The sequence below is a fragment of the Vombatus ursinus genome, unplaced genomic scaffold (assembly GCF_900497805.2).
Source record: "Vombatus ursinus unplaced genomic scaffold, bare-nosed wombat genome assembly UNPS02014801.1, whole genome shotgun sequence".
Classification (NCBI taxonomy): domain Eukaryota; kingdom Metazoa; phylum Chordata; class Mammalia; order Diprotodontia; family Vombatidae; genus Vombatus; species Vombatus ursinus.
In genome coordinates, this window is record NW_020954579.1 from 558,436 (window position 1) to 579,665 (window position 21,230).

The following is a 21,230-nucleotide window of genomic DNA, read 5'->3' on the forward strand; positions in this document are numbered from 1 at the left end:
TTCACATGTCATTTTTGATATTTCATGCTTATACTTGGACAAATGGGTAGAGGAAATACTTGGGATGTTTTGTTTGTTTGTTAGTTTGTTTTTCATATTAATATAACCAGTTGGTATCACTGTAAACAGAAAGAGTATAGAGGGCAGCTAGGTGGCGCAGGGAATAGATCACTGGGCTTGGAATCAGGAAGATGCCTCTTCCTGAGTTCAAACCCAGCCTCAGACATTTACTAGCTGTGTGACTGGGCAAGTCACCCAATCCTATTTGCCTCAGTTCCTCATCTATAAAATGAGCTGAAGAAGGAAATAGCAAACTACTCCAGTATCTTTACCAAGAAAACCCCAAACAGGGACACAAAGAGTCAGACAGGACTGAACAACAAAAGAGTGTAACCAAAAGTAAAAATAAGAATAAGAATAGCATTTATATAGCATCTACCCTTAGCCAATCACTTTACTAAGCATTTTTCAAATATTATCTTATTTGATCTTCACAGCCACCCTGGGAGGTAGGTACTATTATTACCCTCATTTTACAGTTGAAGAAACTGAGGCAGACAGTGGTTAAACAGTTTACCCACAGTCATGCAGCTAGTGAGCACCTGAGGTCATATTTGACTAAAGTCTCTTTCGCACTCCAGGTCCAGCTCTCTATCTGCTGCACCACCTAAGCTGCCTACTTTCTGTTTCTCTGCCCAGCCATGTTTGGGTAAAGAGGAGGTGTTTGGACTGGGTAATGGGTGCAACAGACCTTGGAGCATGTTTAAATATTCTCTGCTTGGATAGAGTCCAAGGAACTACATGGAAGTTTAGGCTAAGCTCAGTCAGACAATTAGCATTTAGTAAGTGCCATCTATGTGTTAGGCACTGTGCTAAGGTAAGGAGTATCTAGGAATACTCCAAGGACTTCCTCCCCCTTCCTACTTTCCATTCGCCAACACATTCTCATTACATTAGGTGTTAGGTAATAGCCAAAATCACATTCAAGGAGCCTTAAGCTTTGTAGCACTACTGTTCACAATTCATCTTTGAGCTGTATCTGCATGGGGAAAAAGACGGGGAGAACATTAGAAGTCTGGCCAGTCCTCTGTCTTGCTTTTTGCGGATAATACTAAATATGGGTACTCTTTTTCTGAGGATTCAGATCCTATTTAACAATATTTACCAGCTCTCCAGAGTCTTGTTAAGAATACAAATAACATTTCTAGAAAACTCTGAAAACTGCCATGATAATGATCTTTATTCAATGTCAACTCAACAAACATGAATTAAATGCCTACTATGTACAAGTCACTCACTGTAGGTTCTGGGGACATGAATAAAAGTGACAGAGTACTCTCCCTCAGGAGTATCCATTCTTCTGGAGGAGGGGGAAATGATATAGGGGAGGATATAACCTATACCAAGAGAAGTAAATATAAAATAATTTTAGAAGAGAGACAGTAGTAGTACTAATAATAGGGTAGGGAAATTCAGGAAAGGTTAGAAGTAAGTCTTAAAAGAAGCTAGAGATTTAGAGGTGAATGTGAGGAGTTGGAGTTCATTTCACATTAGGGGAATTGGCCTTCCAGCTATGATCATGTTCGTCGTATAGACTATTGTAATTTTTCACCCATATAGGTTTTTTCTATATTGATTTTTCAACCAATTTCTTTTGGATATCCCATGTCTAATTAAAGTAACCCTATCATTTATCTCTCAGTTATTAAGTATGGAAAATACACACCTCAGCAATATTTTATACTATATACCACAAGAAATTCAAAATGGATATATGACTTGAATATTATAGGTCATATCACCAAAAAAATAGATCAGATAACTTTCACAACTATGACTAGTACCTAAACAGATAATAGTGGCAACCACAGATAATAAAACAGATGGTATTTATTGCATGGAGATGAAAAGCTTTTGCATGAACAAAATTAATAAAACAAGGAAATAATGCAATAGGATAACAAAGGAAGAATGAACTGAGAGGAAATTTTTTTGTGCCAATTATCTGTATCCCAAAACATCTGTATCCCCCAAAAAAGGAAAGGATTTATATGTGGAAAAATATTTATAGCCACTCTTTTTGTGGTGTCAAAGAATTAGAAATTGAAGGGATGCCCATCAATTGAAGAATGACTGAACAAATTGTGGTATATGGTTATAATAGAATACTATTGTACTATAAGAAATGATAAGCAGGATGCTCTCAGAAAAACCTGGAAAGACTTACATGAACTGATGCAAAGTGAAATGAGCAGAACCAGGAGAATATTGTACACGGTAACAATAATATTGTATAATGATCAAGTATGAATGACTTAACTATTCTTTGCAATACAATGACCCAACACAATTCTGAAGGACTTATTATGAAAAATGCTAACTAACTCCAGAGAAAGAACTGATGGCATCTGAATGCAGATAGAAGCATGCTTTTTAAAAATTTTTTTCTTTATTTTTCTTGGGGTTGTTTTTTTGGTCTGTGTTTTCTTTCACAATATGACTAATATGGAAATATGTTTCGCATGACTGTACATATATAACCAATATCAAATTGCTTGCTTTCTCAATGAGGAAAGAGAGGAAGGAGGGAAGGAGAGAATTTGAAATGCAAAACTTTAAAAAGACAAATGTCAAAAATTGTTTTTACATGTAATTGGAAAAAATAAAACATTAAACAAAAGGCAAGGAGGGGGGTGTTATCTGATTTCTAGGATACAAGTAAAACCAAAAGGCATTGCCTAATAGATAAATGATCAAAAAACATAAACAAACAATTCTCAAAAGAAGAATTACAAATCACACAGAGGATTGTTTTGAATCCCTAATAATAAAGAAATGCAAAACAAAACTAATCTGAAGTTTCATCTTGTACACAGAAAGTTGGCAAAAATGATAAAGGATGGGAATAGTCAATGCTGGAGGGGTTGTAGAAAAAGAGGTACACTAATGAATTGTTGCTTGAGTTGTACATTGGTTCAACTATTCTGGAAAGCAATTTGCAATTAGGTTAAGAAAGTGACTAAAATGTCCATGTCCTTTAACCCAGGGGAGCATGGAAAGACATATGAACTGATAGAAGATGAAATAAGAAACAAGAAAAACAATATACACAATGACTACTACTTTGTAAATGGAAAATAAAAAACAATCAAAACTCAATACTGTGAAGGTGCAATGACCAAATATGGCCCCAGAGAAGATATATAAGAAGGTGCCTCCCTGTCTTCTTTGCAAAGGTGGAGGAATATGAGTGTGTATCACTGAGTATAACATCAGATTTTTTTATGTTTTGGTTAGTTTGGCTGAATTGGGGAGAGGGGTTCTATTTTTTATTCTGTTAGGGGACTCTGGAAAGGGTAGGGAAAATATGTTGGGAAATATAGGTAATATAGAAACAAAATGTCTCAATAAATAGATGCCTTAATTTTTTTTTTCAGAAGTAGGTGGGATAAAAAATTTAAATGAATATTTAGCATAAGGTTTTGGATTTATAAGATTTTGGCTAGAACTCCATCCTGATCAATCCAGATCCAGTTAACAAGCATTTAGTAAGTACCAACTATATGCCAGGTACTATTATAAGCACGAGGGATATGGAAAACAACAACAAACATAGTCCCTATCTTCAAGGAGCTCACAATTTCGTGAGTCAGAAGACAGGTGGACAACTATGTCCCCATAGATATAGATATAGAGAGATATAAATAGATGATAAATTGTATCATTAGGTCTGCCAACTTTTTTGATTCAATACCTAGATTGAGAATTTCCAGCTAATATTATATACACTAATAGCAGGAAAGCATAGCTTCTTTTTCCTTTAGACCTCAGCGAACACAGAAGCAGTTGTACAGTGTAGGGCTGGAAACCAGCAGCATGTACTAGAAAAAGACAGGAACTCCAACCGAGATGATTCACATCTTTTGGCTTAAGCTACCATCAGGCTAATAAGAAAAAAACCTATAGTCGTGTGGGTTTTCAGCTTCAAAGAAGTACTGAATAATGGGATAATTACAGCAAGTTTGACTGAAACTTCAGCCAAAATCCATCAAAGGAGGCGAATATTCTGTTAATTCAATGGCAGAGGAACAAACCAAAACATTTTACAACATATAAAAAAACAAAGAGAAACATAGTGAATCTTTTGCTTTTATAAAAACCTGAAGATACAGGCTGCAACCATGTATATCCTATGACTCAATAAAAAGACCCCAAACTCTTCAGAGTGAAATCTAAATGCATTCATTCAACAACTATTAACTGAGCACCTACTATGTGCAAGTTCATGTTTGAAGGACCAGCATGTTCCCACTTACATTATTGATCCTGAGTGGAAGATTAAAGTCGCACAGATGTACAACACAATTTTCTTCCAGAGAGAAGAAAGAATGGTAAAAAAAAATCTTCTAGAACTTTTAGTCTACAAAAAAAGAATAAGGATAGTGTATGAGAATGTTAATGTAACAAGAGAGTTTCTGGCTCAGATATCTTATTGCCACGGTGAAAAGAGAAAGACTGTATGTAATGAGAAAGGAACTCCAGCTCAGACTTTATGCATCTTCTCTCAGGCTCATCCCATCTGACGGCAAATTGGTGAGATTTTTCCCCAGCAGGTTGTGAATAGTAAAAGATATGTGTAAAGTCACAAACTTGGGTGCCTGGAAGTATAGTAGGTGACAAGAACAGAGAAACTTAAAGGAGGGAAAGTATAAAGGGAAAGCGATAACGAGTTCCGTTTTGGATATGTTGAGTTTGAGATACCTACGGGACATGCCAGTGGAGATGTCTAACAGGCAGTTGGTGGTGTTGGAGTGGAGCTCAGGAAAGGGAACTGGGCAGGACAGGAAACTAGGCAGTAGATAAGAGTGTTGGGCCTCGAATCGGGAAGACCTATCTCAGATACTTAATAGCTATGTGAACCTGGGCAAATCACTTAATCTCAGTTTCCTCATGTGCAAAAATTGAGATAATAATAGCTTCTACCTCACAGAGTTGTTGCAAGGAGCAAGTGAGATAACATTTGTAAGAGCTTTACAGACCTTAAAGTATTATACAAATACTACCTATTAACATTATATATGGATTTGCGAGACATGTGGAAGAGATAGTAATTGAACACAAGGGAGCTGATGAACTCAATGACAGTAAAACATTGGGCTACAAATTGAATATGTCAACAATATGTCATTGCCATAATAGTTAATATAATCATAGTTCGGCTTAAAAAGACCACAGTGCCAGATTAAGTAAAAGTGATTGCACTGAAGTATTCTGGCCACATCTGGAGTGTTGGGTTCATTTCCAGGTATCATACATAGTTTAGGCAGGTGGGTGGCACTGTGGGTGGAGCACTGGGTCTAGAGTCAGAAAGACCTGAGTTCAAATCCAGCCTCAGATACTTATTAGCTATATGACCCTGGGCAAGTCACTTATCCCTGTTTATTTCCGTTTCCTCATCTATAAAATGAGCTGGAGAAGAAAACAGCAAACCCCTCCAGTATCTTTGTCAAGAAAACCCCAAATGGGGTCATGAAGAGTTGGACGTGACTGAAAATGACTGAACAAAAACCATATAGCTTATGAAGAATATTGATAGACCCAGACAAGGATAGTCAGGTTGATGAGAAAACTGGAAACTGTGCTATATGGTCATAGAAGCATAAATTTAAAGTTGGAAGGAAACTTAGAGGCTATTGAGTCCAACTCTGCCTCGTTTCAAAAGTAAGGCAGGGAACAGCGAGGTAGCTTGCCTAGGTTCTGAGGCAGGATTCAAACACAGGTTTTCCCAACTCTGAGTCTAGCACTCTGACCACTATTCCACATTTGGGCTTCTGAGGTCCTTTCCTGCTCTGAAATTCTATGATTGTGTGACTCTTGTTTCACTGAATCAAAGCCATTTGCAAAGTCAAGTGTACTGCTGGGGGTAGGGTGAAGGCATGGATAGGATGGGGCTATAATACCAATTCTATTTATTTATTTTACTCCCTAGAAGACTGTAAGACCATAGAGAGATAGCAAAATAGGAGATCGGCACCTAAAGGTTCCCCTGCCCCCACGTGAGTCCTGCAAGTGATAATTAGAGATTAATTTGGGTTAACAAATTACCTTTAAAAAAAATGCTAATACCCCTCTCCCAATAAGCCTCTCATACCTTGGTGTGAATTACTTTAATCAGATTATCAGATTAACACCTAGCTGCTCATTGAGGAAGTAGTTTTGACTCCAGTAAGGATAAGGGGGATATAATTTGTCCACATGGGCAGTCTGGGTAACATCAGACAGTCAGAGAGCAACAGGAGTTCACTGAGTGAGTGTCTGGGGAAAGAAGCCATGATTTAAAATAGAATTCAGTAAAAGTAGACTTATGGGTTGGAGAAGGGGTGGGGGGAGAGAGAGAGGAGGATGGAGGCAGGGATCAAACAAAGCAATCTTCATTTCTTTTTTAGTTTCACCCTTGATCCTAGTGGGAGTTTGATATGCCACTAATAATCATTGCCATAGGTTGTTGATGTATGAACCAGATTATTTGTAAAGCTGTAAACCTCAGATTTCCCCAGTCTAGAGTAGATATTCAACTTGGCCCAGCCTTTTCCAGGGCAGCCCAGGGTCTTCAGTCTCCCTCCACTTGGGTGAAAGAGGTGGGTCAATCAGTCAAGAAGCAGGTATGTGCCAGGCACTATGCTAAGCACTGAGGATATAAAGAAAGCCAAAAGACAGTCCCTGCTCTCAAGGAAGTCAGTTTAATGGCAGGGCCACCATGCAGACAACTACAGACAAATAAACCAGAGATGGGATAAATTGGGGAGGGAAGGTACTAAGTTTAAAGGGAGTTGGAAAAGGTTTCTTGCAGAAGGTAAGATTTTTAGCTGGGATTTGAAGGAAGGTAGGGAGGCCAGGAGGAAGACATGAGGAGGGAGAGTATTCTAGGCATGGGGTACAGCCAGCTAAAATGCCTGCAGTGTCTTGTGCAAGGGAAGAAGAAAAAGGAAAGGGAATAAGCATTTATATAGTGCCCACTATGTTCCAAGTACTGTGCCAAATGCTTTTTATAAACATTACAAGGAACAGAAAGGAGACCAGTGTCACTGGATTGAAATGTCAGTGATGGGGAGTAAGGTATAAGAAGAACGACAATGTAGACAATGTAGGAGGGGACCACATTATGAAGGACCTTAAAAATCAAACAGAAGATTTTATAGTTGATTCTGGAAGTAATAGGGAGCTCCTAGAGTTTATTGAATGAGGTAAGGGAGAGTGACATGGACAACTAGGTGGTACAGTGGATAGAGTGCCAGGCCTGGAGTCAAGAAGACCTGAATTCAAATTCAGACACCAGGTATATGACCCTGGGCAAGTCATTTAACTTTGTTTGCCTCAGTTTCCTCATCTATAAAATGAGCTGGAGAAGGAAATGGCAAACCACTCTAATATCTTTACTAAGAAAACCACAAATGGGGTCACAAAGAGTTAGACATGACTGAAAAACAACTCAACAACAACAACAACAACAAATCACAGAATAGATACAAGGTAATTACAAAGTGTCATGTGGGTAGGATCAAAAAAGGCATTTTGAAGGAGATAACTCTTGAGCTGAGCCATGAAGAGAATTAGGTATTCCAGGAAGGAGAGATTGCCAGGCAAAGGGCACAGCTTGTGCAAAGGTATGGAGATGAGAGATAGAATGTTATATATGGGCAACATCAGGTAGGACAGTTTGGCTTGAGGGTAGGGCGTGTGAGGGAGAGTAATGTGGCAGAGGAGAACCAGACTGAGAAGGGCTTTAATTACCTAGAACAGGAGTTTGTTCATTATCCTAGAGTGAATAAGAAGTCACCTAGCTCTCTTTGGTAGGGGAGTGACTCAGTCAGACTTGTGCCATACAAATGACAATGTGACCACTATGTGAAGGATGAATTACAGAGAGAAAGAGAATGGATTCATAGAAAACAAAGTTAGGAAGTTATCCCAATAGCCCAGGGAAGAGATGCTGAGTGCCCAAATGAAGGAGGTTGTGATATAAATGGAGAGAAGGAGCTGGGTGGGAGTGTTGTGAAAATGGAATTGACTCCATCCCCAATCAGGTGCCACTGATTGCATTTCCACAGCATCTTTTGCATCTGTCCACTCAAATCGGACACCTGCTAATTCAATCATCACTTATCTCCTGGACTGCTGTAAAAGCCTCTAAATTAGTCTCTCTGCCTCCATTTTCTCTCCTCTTCATCCATCTTCTAAACGATTGCAAAAATCAATCTTTCTAAGAGGAGCATGCAGATTGTGGTAACTTTTTGGTCTCTTAAATTCATTCTAGTCTGAATTATCCTGGTTCCAATACATCCTTAGAATTGTAATCCAGACCTCATCTTTGCAGGTACAATTTCAAGTGAAGGAAAAGTAAACCATGAATCATATTTACAGTTTTATGTACAATCCTCTTTTTTGCTCCTACTTTAAATATGGAAATGCTCACTTATTTGGCATTGTTAAGTTTAGAAGAAAAATATTTTTAATAATTGAGGTGGCCTGTAAGCTCCCTTCCAGATCTAAACTTCTAAGTGATAGAGAAGATAATAATAGCTACCATTTATGTGGTACCTACTATGTGCCCAGCACTGGGCTGAGAGCTTTACAAATATTATCTCACTTGAGCCCTACAACAACCCTGGAAGGTAGGTGCTCTTGTTATCCCCATTTTACAGTCAAAGAAACTGAGACTAACAGAAGTTAAGTGACTTAGCCATGGTCACTTACCTAGTAAGTGTCTTGAAGCTAGATTTATTTAATTCAGGTTTTCCTGATTCCAGGTCTACCACTCTATGCACTGAGTCACCTAGTTCTTGGAACTGACTTTCTGGTTGTCTTGTTAACTCATTGGGGGAGAGTGAGAAGATATGGTTCAACCTCTGAGTAGGTGAAATGGAAAAGGAGGCATGTGTCTTTTATATATATGGAACCATTCTTAAGTGTGCATTGCTCCCCATGTCTGGAGTTGTTCCCCAGTGACATCCATCTATTAATATCCTTCCTTTCCTTCAAGGACTCAATCAGGAGCCCCTTCCTCCAACAAGTCTTCCCTAACCTCTTCACAACCTCTCCCTTCTCCCATACCTCATACCATTCTCTTTGAACCTCTCCTACACACTTATAATGTATATTATAGTTATTTGTTCACTTGTCACATTGTAAGTTGTAATTTCCTGAAGGAACAAGATAAGGCCCTCTTTCATAATTATATTTCCGGAGCCTAGCATTGTGCAGAGTAGACAACCAATGTTTTAAAATGGAATTTGTTGAATTGAACTTATAAAATGGGGAGTTTCTGTACATATCACCAGATAAGTTTTCTTGCAAAATGACATCCAGGGGTCATCACTATAGATTCACCAGTGTTCACAGAACAAGCAGAAATTATGTTTATCAAGTTTTGTGTTTGTTTTTTGTTCTTGGTTTCTCAGTATGGTTTAATAATTAGGGCACTGGACTTGGAGTCAGGAGGACTTGGGTTTAAACCCTGCCTCAGACATTTACTAGTTGTATCACCCTGGGAAAGATACTTAGCCTCTCTCATACTCAGTTTCCTCATCTTAAAAAAAAGGTACATATAGACTTAATGACTTCTAAAGGTTTCTTCCAGCTCTAAATCTTTAATGCTATGTTCTCTAAGATACCATATAATATTCTTTTCCTGTGATGATTAAAGTTGAGTTCTATCCCCAAAACCAATTACATTGTTGTTGTTGTTGTCTTTTAATTTCTCTATTTCCAGTTTAGACTTCATTGTCAACTCCACTGTCAACCTGGAGACCATTTTGGATGTGATGGGGCATCTTGGCCTCATTGACCAGGAGGTCAGAAAGCCCTCACTGCATTTAATGTATTGGGGGGAGGGGGAAGATTGTGGTCTCCCCTGAGCAAACAATGTTTCTTAATTAACAGAAATGCATGTAAGAAAATCAGATTGGTCAGGAAAAGGGAAAAGAATGCAACGGATGTTGAATCCTTTCCCCTTTAATATCTCCCTATGAGAGACTAAGGAAACGAGTGACATCAGCCCAAGGTGTGGTACATATGCCAGAAAGGTGCAATTGGTGAACAGTATGAATGTAAGCTTTTTTATGTCATGAGACTCCTTTGGCAGTCTGGTGAAGTCTGCAGACCCCCTTTCAGAATAATGTTTTCAAATGAACAAAACAAAGTACATAGGATTGCAAAAGAAACCAATTATAGTGATATACAATTATCAATTTTTTTAAAAAAATTCATAGACCTCAGGTTAAGAGTCCCCAACTACAGACTAAAAGGATAAAAAAAGAAAAGGGAAAAAGACAGATGACAGAGGAAAGGAAAGCCATGGAATCCTAGGGAGAAAACAAAGGGCTCTGGAGGCTTCTCGCTCACCTAATGCTGAGATAATGGTACTGAAAGACTGCAGACATCTAGATATTTGGCTTCACCTTTTCTAAAAGACTGGTGGATATGCCACAGCATTAAAGATTGTTGCCAGACTTTTCCCCTGCCTTCATAGGAGTATTAGGAAGCAGGGAGTTAAAAAGACAGACCAGAGATACCCAGAGATAGAGACAGAGACAGAAATACAGATCCAGGAGTTAAGAGAAACAGAGAGAGAGAAGCAATCAGAGACATGGAATCAGAAACAGAGACAGAGGGTCAAGAACAGAGAGAGACAGAGTCAGAGACAGAGACAAATAAAAAGAGAAGGAAACAGCCAGAGAAACAAGAGAAAGAGATGAGAGAAGCAGAGAAAGAGAAAGAAAGGGAAAGAGAGAGAAAGAGAGAAACAAATAGATACAGAGAGAAATAGATAGAGAGGAGGGGACAAAGAGGGATAGAGAGAGAGAGAAAGAGAGAGAGACACAGATGGACAGAGACAGAAAGTCACCCCACTCCCCTTCAAATATCAAAAACCAAGCTAGAACTTAAAGGGACAGAGATTTTCTGCCAGAGGAATCTTCTCATTTGGGACTGTGCCTCCACACTCTTCAGATCCCCTTAGGCTTAATGGTAACTCATTCAAGAGTCTCTCTTTCATCTTTCTCCTTTTTAAAAAACAAATACATTGTATAATATTATAAAATGCATCCTGCCAAGATGAGGGGAAGGAGAACTACTAGATGTAGCTTAATACCAGAATGCTACCATACATTTCCCCACATTTCCTGTATGGAGTATGGAGGCATAAGCCAAGAGAACAAGGAGCACCCTTCTCCTTTTCAAGCCCTCCGTGTCCTGAGATCCTCTGACACAAGAGTTACATACACTTAACATTTTACTTTGACTTTGCTCCTATATTCCTGAAGTCTCAATGACTTCAGGAAAGGATTACTCACCTAAAATTTAAAATGTAATATGGTAAATGACCTTGAAAATACTCCACCCCATCCCAGAGATAACAAATAGCCAGTAACTAACCACCCACCTACAGAACTGGACGAAGTAAGACATTAATTAAGAAAAATCATCCAATTACACATAATTCATGATGAGCTGGCAAACACCACTGAGCGATTGGTAGGCAAAACTTAGTGAGAAACACCCTAATCACTGGGTATAAAAGAGCCAACTAAAACTGCTGGAGGCTGACACGCTGCAGCTGAACCTCACCACCCAAGCAGAGGTCCCTTCCACACAGACACTATGTCTCTCCGATTCTCTTCTTCATCCAGAAGAATTGGTTCATATGGGGGAGCTGGATCTGTTAGATTGTCAACTGGGGGAGCAGGTTTTGGGGTTGGAAATACATGTGGCATATCTGGAATAGGAAGTGGCTTTTCATGTGCCTTTGGCAGCGGCTCATCTGGAAGCGGCTATGGTCTGGGTGGGGGAAGCTCTTCCTGTGCCAGCTACTTGGGAAATGAAGCGGGGCTCCTCTCTGGTAATGAGAAGGTGACCATGCAGAACCTTAACGACCGCCTGGCTTCTTATCTGGATAACGTGCGTGCTCTAGAAGAAGCAAATGCAGATCTGGAGCAGAAGATTAAAGGATGGTATGAGAAATATGGTCCTGGTTCTTGCCGGGGTCTTGATCATGACTATAGCAGGTATTTTCCAATAATTGAAGATCTTAGGAATCAGGTAAGAGAACATAATTTTATAAGGCTTAGAACTCTAAAACATATTGAACCCTCAAAATAGTTGCACAATATATAATGTGACTTCATTCTATAGGCTTTCAAATTTCCATCATTGTTTACTAGACATTAGGAGATTTTTTTTTGTGGAAATTTAAATATCTGAGTAGGACATATCCACTGGTATTCTACGGATATGTTTGTTAATAACTGAGCATGTAGCCCCCCACCTTCACGTCTCCAAAACAGCACAAGAATGCAAAATTCTCCAGTGATGTACTTGCATCTTTTGGCTATTTCACTGGAAAGCAGTCTCTCCATGCACAAGTCTTTACTGATTCAAAGGCATAATGTGAAATTATCAAAAGCCAGTCTTTGATGCCAGAGAGCAACAGATGTCTTACTATAATGTGATAAGTGACTTGGCTTCAGAAAAATTATAAATGATCCATGGAAATATTTTCTCTTTTCTTAACCTGCTCCCTCTTTACCAGATAATTTCAGCAACTACCAGCAATGCCAGTGTGGTCCTGCAGAATGACAATGCCAGGTTGACAGCGGATGACTTCAGACTAAAGTAAGTGAAGTTTTGAGAACAGAAACCAACTCATAGAGCATCTCCCTCTCCCATTCATTGTATTTAAAATAACTTTAAGGAGTTGAGTATTTTGTTTTTAAGCTCAAATGAATATAAGAATGGATAAATATCTTAAAACCTCAGTATATTTGTGAAAATTTGCATCTAAATCATGATAGCAAAAAGTTAAATTCTGGAGTATATAAGAAAATGTTTTCTTTACTATTAGTCTCATTCCTTTAAGAAAAGTGATCAGCACAGTATGTTTATCCCAGAACCCAATTAAGATGTTTAATCTCTACCTATTTCAGCTTGGTTTTATGTTTTATATGCCCCTTTAATCATCAGGATTCCCACTGAAAAAGCTTTTTACTATTCTTTGAGGTATGAGACAGAGCTAGCTCTTCACCAGAGTGTTGAGGCTGACATCAATGGTCTGAAGAGAGTGTTGGATGAGATGACCTTGTGCAGAACAGACCTGGAGATCCAGGCTGAGACACTGAATGAGGAACTGACTTATCTAAAGAAGAATCATGAAGAGGTAGAAATTGCCATTGCATCAATTACCTCCCTCTGAATATTGACATTCCCCTTGCCGCATGTCAAATGTAAAGTCTTTAACAACAATCCAAGGAAGAACTAGCCAAATTCTGCCCAGTCCATTGAAAAAAGATTTGTTTTCCAAAAACAGATTACATTGTTGCTTTTTCCTTTTTTTTTTTTAATAAAGAGATGTTCATGATCTAAACTTGAAAAATTTCAGACCCCTAAACCTAGAGATGGTGGCCATTATGCTCTTTCAAAAAGATGCAGAACCTTATTTCTTTAGCCTAAATTAATATTCTCCTTCAGGAAATGAAAGCCCTCCAGTGCGCTGCAGGTGGGAACGTGAATGTGGAGATGAACGCAGCCCCGGGGGTGGATCTGACCGTTCTGCTGAACAACATGAGGGCTGAGTACGAGGACCTGGCTGAGCAGAACCGCAGGGATGCTGAAGCCTGGTTCAATGAAAAGGTAATTTTACTGGTCACCTTTGTATTTGGCCCTTGGTTTTAACTTGTCAACAAGAGACGTTTTTTTAAATGACCAAACATAATCTTAACATTGAATATCAATACAACTCATTAAATTTGCTTGGTAACTATTTAAATTTAACTTAATGAAATTCAGGGCCTAAAATAGTACATTGACTTTTCAGTCCCTCTTTGCAGGTCTCCAAGATTCTTCATCCATTCATCTTTCTTCCCTTTTTATCCTTCTTGGTTGCAGGTTTTCAGTTCTTATCCTTTGAATTTTAAAAAGTGACTTGAGCTAATGATGCTGTTTATTCCAGAGCGCCACGCTCCAGCAGCAGATCTCTGATGATGCAGGGGCCACTACCTCAGCCAGGAATGAGCTCACAGAACTGAAACGTACAGTCCAAACTCTTGAGATCGAGCTGCAGTCCCTCTTGGCAACGGTATGTGAAGACTTATGAAATAGATTTCCATTAGGGATTGGGGGTGGGGGGAGCGGCACTTAAAATGGTGCCTTTCTTCTTTCATAATGTTAGCTTTCATCTGTGTTAGGCCCCCAAGGTAAAGTACATTTGCATTTCACTCGTTAGAGCCCTCTGTGTCTTATTAAGACTTACTCATTAACATACATTCACAATTAGGATATATTTCAGATATCATTTATGTAATGTTGAAATGAGAAAATGGTTGCATGCATGTGTTTTAACATTGATCTACCCTAACTTAATAGAGAGTGCTCCAATATTACAGAGAACAGAAGATCTTAGACACCAGTTCCTACATTCATCTACACTGGCAGCATCGTCATAAGCCTTAGGCTCTAGCATTCCTACAAAGCTATTTTTAAGTGTTATAGACAGTCATCAGGTGGGAGACACAAAGACAAAAGAAATGCCAGAATGTCACTCTCTCTATATAGCCATCTGCCATGGCCAAAATGGATCAGGCAGACTGGACCATTGACATAAACCCCACCCCTCACCTACCCCTTCCATCATACATCGTGCGGACTTAAAGAGGGTGTCTCTCTCTGTGGATCATACAAGGCCTTGATGCCTTTTAACCTACAGAGCCGAAGATTTTCAACCTAAAGAGCAAATCCCTTTGCTAGGTCTATTTATGGGACGTGTTTTATGTTTCAACTGGTTTTCCTTAAAATGTTCCAATTATTTCTAAATACAGTGTATCTAAATGCAATCAGATCAGCCTGGCTTGGAGAAACTGGAAGTGGGGCAGTAGGAACAGGAGTGACGAATGTGACTCTTAAGAACTGGAGCTTCTCAGCTATAGCAAGAGAAGCTGTAGCCCCAACCAGTGGGCCACAGGACCCTAGAGTACTCAGTCTAGGGTTGGAAGGGACCCTCGAGGCCATCTAGTCCAATCTGCTCATTTTACAGATGAGTAAACTGAGACCGAGTGAAGTCGAGTAGCTTGCCCAAAGTCATACGGGTAATTAGTATCAGAGGTGGGTTTCAGAAAATCTGACTCCAGGGACACTTTTCCCTTGAAAATGAGTCTTAAGATATAGCCAGTTTAAAAATGGCTAAGGGGCATGACTAGACCTTTTTAAATGCATCAATGTCCTAGAAAGATTGTCACTATCAGTACCATCTTCAAATGCAAGGAGAAGAGTTTGATCCTGGAAAATTCTTGGGGAAATGCTAATTTTGGATTGACACCAGAAATAAATTCCAGAAGAGCAGTTCTCTGGAACCCCACAAACAACCGAGTCTATTTCTACCGAGTGTCTCATTTTCGATTAGACCATCAATTCTCTTACCACCCCCATAGAAACACTCGTTGGAATGCTCGCTGACTGAGACAGAAGGGAACTACTGTGTGCAGCTCTCACAAATCCAGGCCCAGATCGGGGCCCTGGAAGAGCAACTGCAGCAGGTCAGGACTGAGACCGAGGGCCAGAAGCTGGAGTACGAGCAGCTGCTAGACATTAAGGTTTATCTCGAAAAAGAAATCGCAACATACTGCTCCCTCATTGATGGAGAGGATGGGTGAGTGAGTGCAACTTCTTTTGAAAACTGTGCTTTTGAAGGGTGGAAACTACTTTCAAAAAAAGGAAAAATGAAAAATAAAGCAAGATGGTGGAGTAGACCAGATTAGGGCAATAGCTTCAGAACTGGAAGGGACCTTAAGCACCATGGAATCCAACTCCTTCATTTTACTGATGAGGAAACTGAGGTACAGAGAGAATTAAGAGACTTGCCAGAGGTCACACAGTTAGTAAGTGTCTGAGGCAGGACAGGGCACTCTGTCCATCCTGACTCCAAACCCAGGACTCTGTCCACTGCACCAGCTAGGCCTGTTCTAATTATAAATTCCTATCACCCTGTTTCTGTAAGTTCCATGTAGTAGTTGGGCTGTAGATAAACTATGTGGTTCTCCCTGTGTGTAGAGTGGTGCAGACAGTAGGTACTAAATAAATGTTTATCATGTTGGAGGGAGGGGGAAAAGGAAGCAGGTCAAGGAATGTCTGATCTGGATTGTGGGCAGATACACATAAAACTTTGCTGAGAGAAAGAGAGAGAGAGAGGGAGAGAGAAATAACAATCTTAAAAAACATTGATTACATGTTGACGCTGCACCAGTCACTGGAGGAGACATGGGATTAGGCGCCTTAGTATCACCAGCACTGAGCACAATGCTTGGCATAGAGTAGTCACTAAGTAAATAGCTGTTGAATTAAACTGAATTAGGTGAAACTCAAGCCCTGCCTTCAAGGGGTTGACTGGTTTTTTTTGTTGTTGTGTTTTTTAAATTAATAGAGATTGTTACAAATCCAAAGGTGGTTATGTATCTGGAGGACCAGGAAATCAGATAAAAGGTAAGCAAGTACAATTTCCATCTTTCAGAATATATTGCTATTGTATTTGGTGTATGTCTCTATGTATACATATGATTGGATGCATGTACACAGGTGTATACCTAGGTGCACAATGCATCGATTATATGCATGTGCACATACACACACATGTAAGCACATGCATATATCACCCATACACACATATTGTGTGCATGTATATGTTTTGCATAGATATGTATGTTTATTGTCCACATACATAGACATATATACACTATATGCATATACTTATATACATATACCTATATGCATACATGGAAAGGTAGTCTGGATAAAAATTATCTAGATATACATGTGCATATGCACATTTATATGTAAACATGTGTTAATATATGTATATGTATGCACACACACATGTATCAATGGCATGTGGTTATATACATGTATGCAAGCATATGCACATGTATACACATAATGTGCATGTGTGTATAAATACAAAGGGATGAGTGAATCGTTCCACATTTATAAACTTAATTATCTATACTTTCTGAATATTCATGCAAGTCTTCTTTCATTTTAGATTCATCCAAAACCACTGTAGTTAAAACAGTTGTGGAAGAAATTGATCCTCGGGGCAAAGTTGTTTCCTCCAGGGTCCACTCAGTTGAAGAAAAATCCTCCAAAACTAACACCATCAAGACCGAGCAGAGAGTGCCTTCCTAAACATGCTCAAAGACAAGGCCTAAGGCAGGGGTGGGAAACCTGCAGCCTCCAGGACACATGTGGCCCTCTAGGTCTTCAAGTGTGGCCCTTTGACTGAATCCAAACTTCACAGAACAGATCCTCTTAATAAAAGGATTTGTTTTGTAAAACTTGGACTCAGTCAAAAGGCTGCACCCAAGGACCTAGAAGGCCACATGTAGCTTCCAGGCCACAGTGTCTCCACCCCTGGCCTAAGGAGAAGCCTAGAAGTTCAAATACACAATTAAAATAAGTACAGAAAATAAAGGCTTCTCTTTTTTTTTTCTATTTTTCTTTTAGCAAGTTAAGACAAAATCTTCTTGGAATAGCAAACATTCCATTCTGTTTTTCTTTGGTGGTGTCTCAATAAAAGTTCTGTCTGTTGCAAACCATCTAACTAGTTCCTATGACCTTTGTTTCAGAAAAGTTGCCCAAAGGAGAGCTGAAATTGGACTTTCAGGTCCATTGGTTGATGTGATGATTGTAACTCAGGAGCATTATCTCACTGATGAAATAAAGATTATCTCAATGCAACCCTAAGTGTTGGGAAGGGAGACAGCATGGTACTGGAGAAAGAGCATTGGATTTAGAATTGGGGGGTGAATTTCAAATATTATCTCTGCCATTTGCTTGCCAACATGTCCTTAGGCATGTCTTTGAATGTCTCGGAGCCTCAATTTACTCATCCATAGAATGAGGAAGAAAGATTAGGCTCACAAGGTTATCTCAATGTCATTCTTCCCAGGCCAATTACGGGAGGTCAGCTTGCAAGGGAGGAAGTGAAGGAGGAAGCAAGGAAGGAAGGAAGGAAGGGAGGAAGGGAGGAAGGGAGGAAGGAAGGATTTATTAAGTGCCAACTATGTTCCAGGCACCGTGCTAAGTGCTTTATAAGATACTATTTTATTTGATCTTCACAGATAACCCTGGGAAGTAGGTGCTATTATTATCCCCATTTTACCATTGAGGAAATTAAGCAGATAGTGATTAGGTGACTTGCCCAGGGTCACACAGCTAGTAAGTGTCTGAGGCTATATTTGAGCTCAGATCTTCCTGACTCCAGGCCTGGCATTCTATCCACTGTACTGCCTAGCTGCCCTACTCTTAATCATAGCAGATAATAATGACCACTGACACTTTTAAACAGTGATTTAAGGTTTGTGAAACACTTTGCATACAGTATCTGGTTTAAGCCTCATAATAACCTGAGACTACAGGTATTATTATACCAATTTCCCAGATGAGGAAATAGAGGCTCAGCAGAAAGGTGAAGCTAGCACGGTCAAAGGTGGAATTTGAACCCAGTGCTTCCTAACTTGGTCTTCTTAAGTCCCATATTCTCTATTCATTAAACCACATGAATGGTTGTTTAAAAAAAAAAATCACCACTGTGGCCCATCTGGTTAATGAGTCTAATTTAAATAGAGTGTTTCTCAGATAGCAGAAATATAGCCCATCCCTGGACCCATAGTCAAAGGTATTCCAGCTTAGTAGGGCCTGTGAGAGCTTATATGTTGCACTAGCACAGTCTTTGAGAAACTAAGATCACCTCCATACCACAGTGAAGCATCATAGAAGGACTTTGGTGGAGAAGGTCCTATACATTGTAAGCACTGAATAAATGTCTGCTGCTGGTGATGTCCATGATATGAGGACTATGCAAATCGCTCAATACAACTTAATTTAAGAGGATACAACAACTTCAACCAGTGAATAGCTAAAGGAATGAAAGGTGTCCTCAGAAGTCGCCATGTCCCTCCGAATCCTCGCTGCCACCATTCTAGGAAGGGCTATTACTTAATTATCAGAACCACAAGAATAACAATAATATACAATATTTATAATATGTGTTATATATAATAATATGATATATAATTATATACTGCTTTTAATGTTCACAAAAAAAATTCTCCCATAACAACCTACCTAAAACATTCTGGCAAGCTTTAGTTCAGAAGGGAAAAGAGCAATTAAGAAGAGAAAATCATTCTAGAGAAAAATAAAGACCTTCCTACAAAATCATGGTCTAGTTGAGTATTCTCTAATATCATCTGATTTAAAACATTCACCTAGAATATTCATTTAGATTATTTAACTATTCATTAGGATACTGGAGTTTGATTAAATAATCATTTGAATATCTAAATATTCATTTAGAAAATTCAATATGGACAAACCAGTAACCAGGGTGGGAAAAAAGGTACTTTGTCTAAGGTAGTAGTTCTCATAGTTTTGGGTCTCAGGACTCTCTCACACTCTTAAAAATTATTCAGGAATCCCAAAAGAACTTTTGTTTACGTGGATTGCATCTATCAATATTTACCATGTTAGAAATTTAAATATCTCAGTATTACTATTAAGATAGTTTAGACCTTGTGGACCCCTAGGGGTTCCCAGACTATACTTCAAGAACCATTGATAACCCTAAGGCCTATAAAATTTAGAAGATACAAATGTCTAAAATAATGATTTTTAAAAGACTGTACAATTTGAAATTTTGCTGCATTTATATTTTGACCACATTTGCATCAAAGTTAATGCCTAGATTAGAAAAATTAAATAGGATTGTAGCAGATGAAGTATTCCCTTCCCAACTGTTTACACTCTCAGATAAATTCCTTCCCAGTACAATCATGCCCTTCCCCTCCCAGCCCCCGACCCTGGAAAGCAGGTGCCCCACTGACAGGGCTCTAGAATCTCTGTTCCCTCAACTGAGCTTGTCTTGCATGGAATAATATGTTGGTATCATGAATTACAATGTTGATTTACAGCCCCGTTTTGTGTTAGTTGCCCCAGGTACCAAAATTACCAGTTATGGCTCTGCTTATGGATAAATACTGGAATAAGGATTAAAAATCAGAAAGTTCAGGCCAATCTTGACATTAGCATGGCCTGTGATTTGTGTGGGTTCTTAACATTATCTCTGCTTATTTGTCTCAAAACTCTTGAAAATTATAGGTTTCCCTTATCTCAGGAAAGATTGCATGAGTTAACTCATGCTTACAATATTCATAGAGATCTACAGATTACTGTGTTAATAATACTCTGTGTCTTTGGAACACCTTTCATCTAGGAATGTCAAAGTAATTTATAAAGTTTCACATTCATACTCACAACACTCTCATGAAGGGAACATATGTGTGTGTATGTCTCTCTATATACATATATGTATATGTGTGTGTATTACTCTTGGGAAACAGAAAAATATAAATCACTGGACCAAGTCACAAACTAAATTAAGAGCAGAGCTAGAGTTGAGCCGGGGTGTCTTAACTTGGCATTCATGTTTCTGTAACACTTCGCTCTACCACGTATCTAAACAAACAAACAAAAAATTAATTCTGTAGTGCTAATTCTAGTAAAATATTTTTATACAAGAGCTAAGGCTGAAAATTCACATGCTTGGTTGTAGTTTCACATCCTGAAATAGCTTATAAATGTGAGTGTGTTTCTTTGGGCAAGTCACTTAAATTCTACGGGCCTCAGTTTTCTCATCTATAAAATAGTTGGACTGATGTCATCTGAGGTCCCTCCTCACTCTAAGTCTTGTGATCTTTCTGACAAAGATTTCCTGATAGTTTGATAGTACCAAAAAGTCAGAGCTTCTTTTCAAAGCATTTTGTACCTCTGACACTGAATTTCCCATTCAGAAAAATGGTACTTTCTTAAAGACATAGGCCTCTAATCAACAAACAATAGCAGTGATTTCATGATAATTGATGGGGATTGGTCACTATCTGACAGAGCCAACTTTATTATAGTAATTTACATAATTAATATGTATATCATGTTTGTGTCCTTTCAAATGGCTTTATGGGCATTAATTAGGGAACCCAATCAAGGTTCATTTGAAGCTACTCAATATTATTATTTTCATTTGACCAACAAGGAGTCTGAAACAGTAGATTAAATAATTAACCACATGTTTCAGCTAAGACTCAATTGTAGGACTAAATTTTCTGTGGAATATTCTTTCTCTCGCCAATGGTAGG

The 21,230-nt window shown here is 38.8% G+C and overlaps 1 protein-coding gene across 1 annotated transcript; it reads left to right on the forward strand.

Moving 5' to 3' along the window:
• The first annotated feature begins 11,612 nt into the window (after positions 1-11,612).
• LOC114050805 (keratin, type I cytoskeletal 27) lies at positions 11,613-17,319 on the forward strand. The gene is made up of 8 exons (XM_027872734.1): positions 11,613-12,096; positions 12,587-12,669; positions 13,054-13,210; positions 13,522-13,683; positions 14,003-14,128; positions 15,477-15,694; positions 16,466-16,524; positions 17,081-17,319. Exons 1-8 carry the CDS (start codon positions 11,659-11,661, stop codon positions 17,221-17,223), a joined length of 1,386 nt encoding a protein of 461 aa, XP_027728535.1. The 5' UTR covers positions 11,613-11,658; the 3' UTR covers positions 17,224-17,319.
• The last annotated feature ends 3,911 nt before the right edge of the window (positions 17,320-21,230 follow it).

Excerpts from the sequence above, each read along its gene's own strand:
- LOC114050805 (XM_027872734.1), top strand. The coding sequence starts at position 11,659 with ATGTCTCTCCGATTCTCTTCTTCATCCAGAAGAATTGGTTCATATGGG. Across the intron at positions 12,097-12,586 it reads TTGAAGATCTTAGGAATCAG|ATAATTTCAGCAACTACCAG; the intron begins GTAAGAGAACAT and ends CCTCTTTACCAG. Across the intron at positions 12,670-13,053 it reads GCGGATGACTTCAGACTAAA|GTATGAGACAGAGCTAGCTC; the intron begins GTAAGTGAAGTT and ends CTATTCTTTGAG.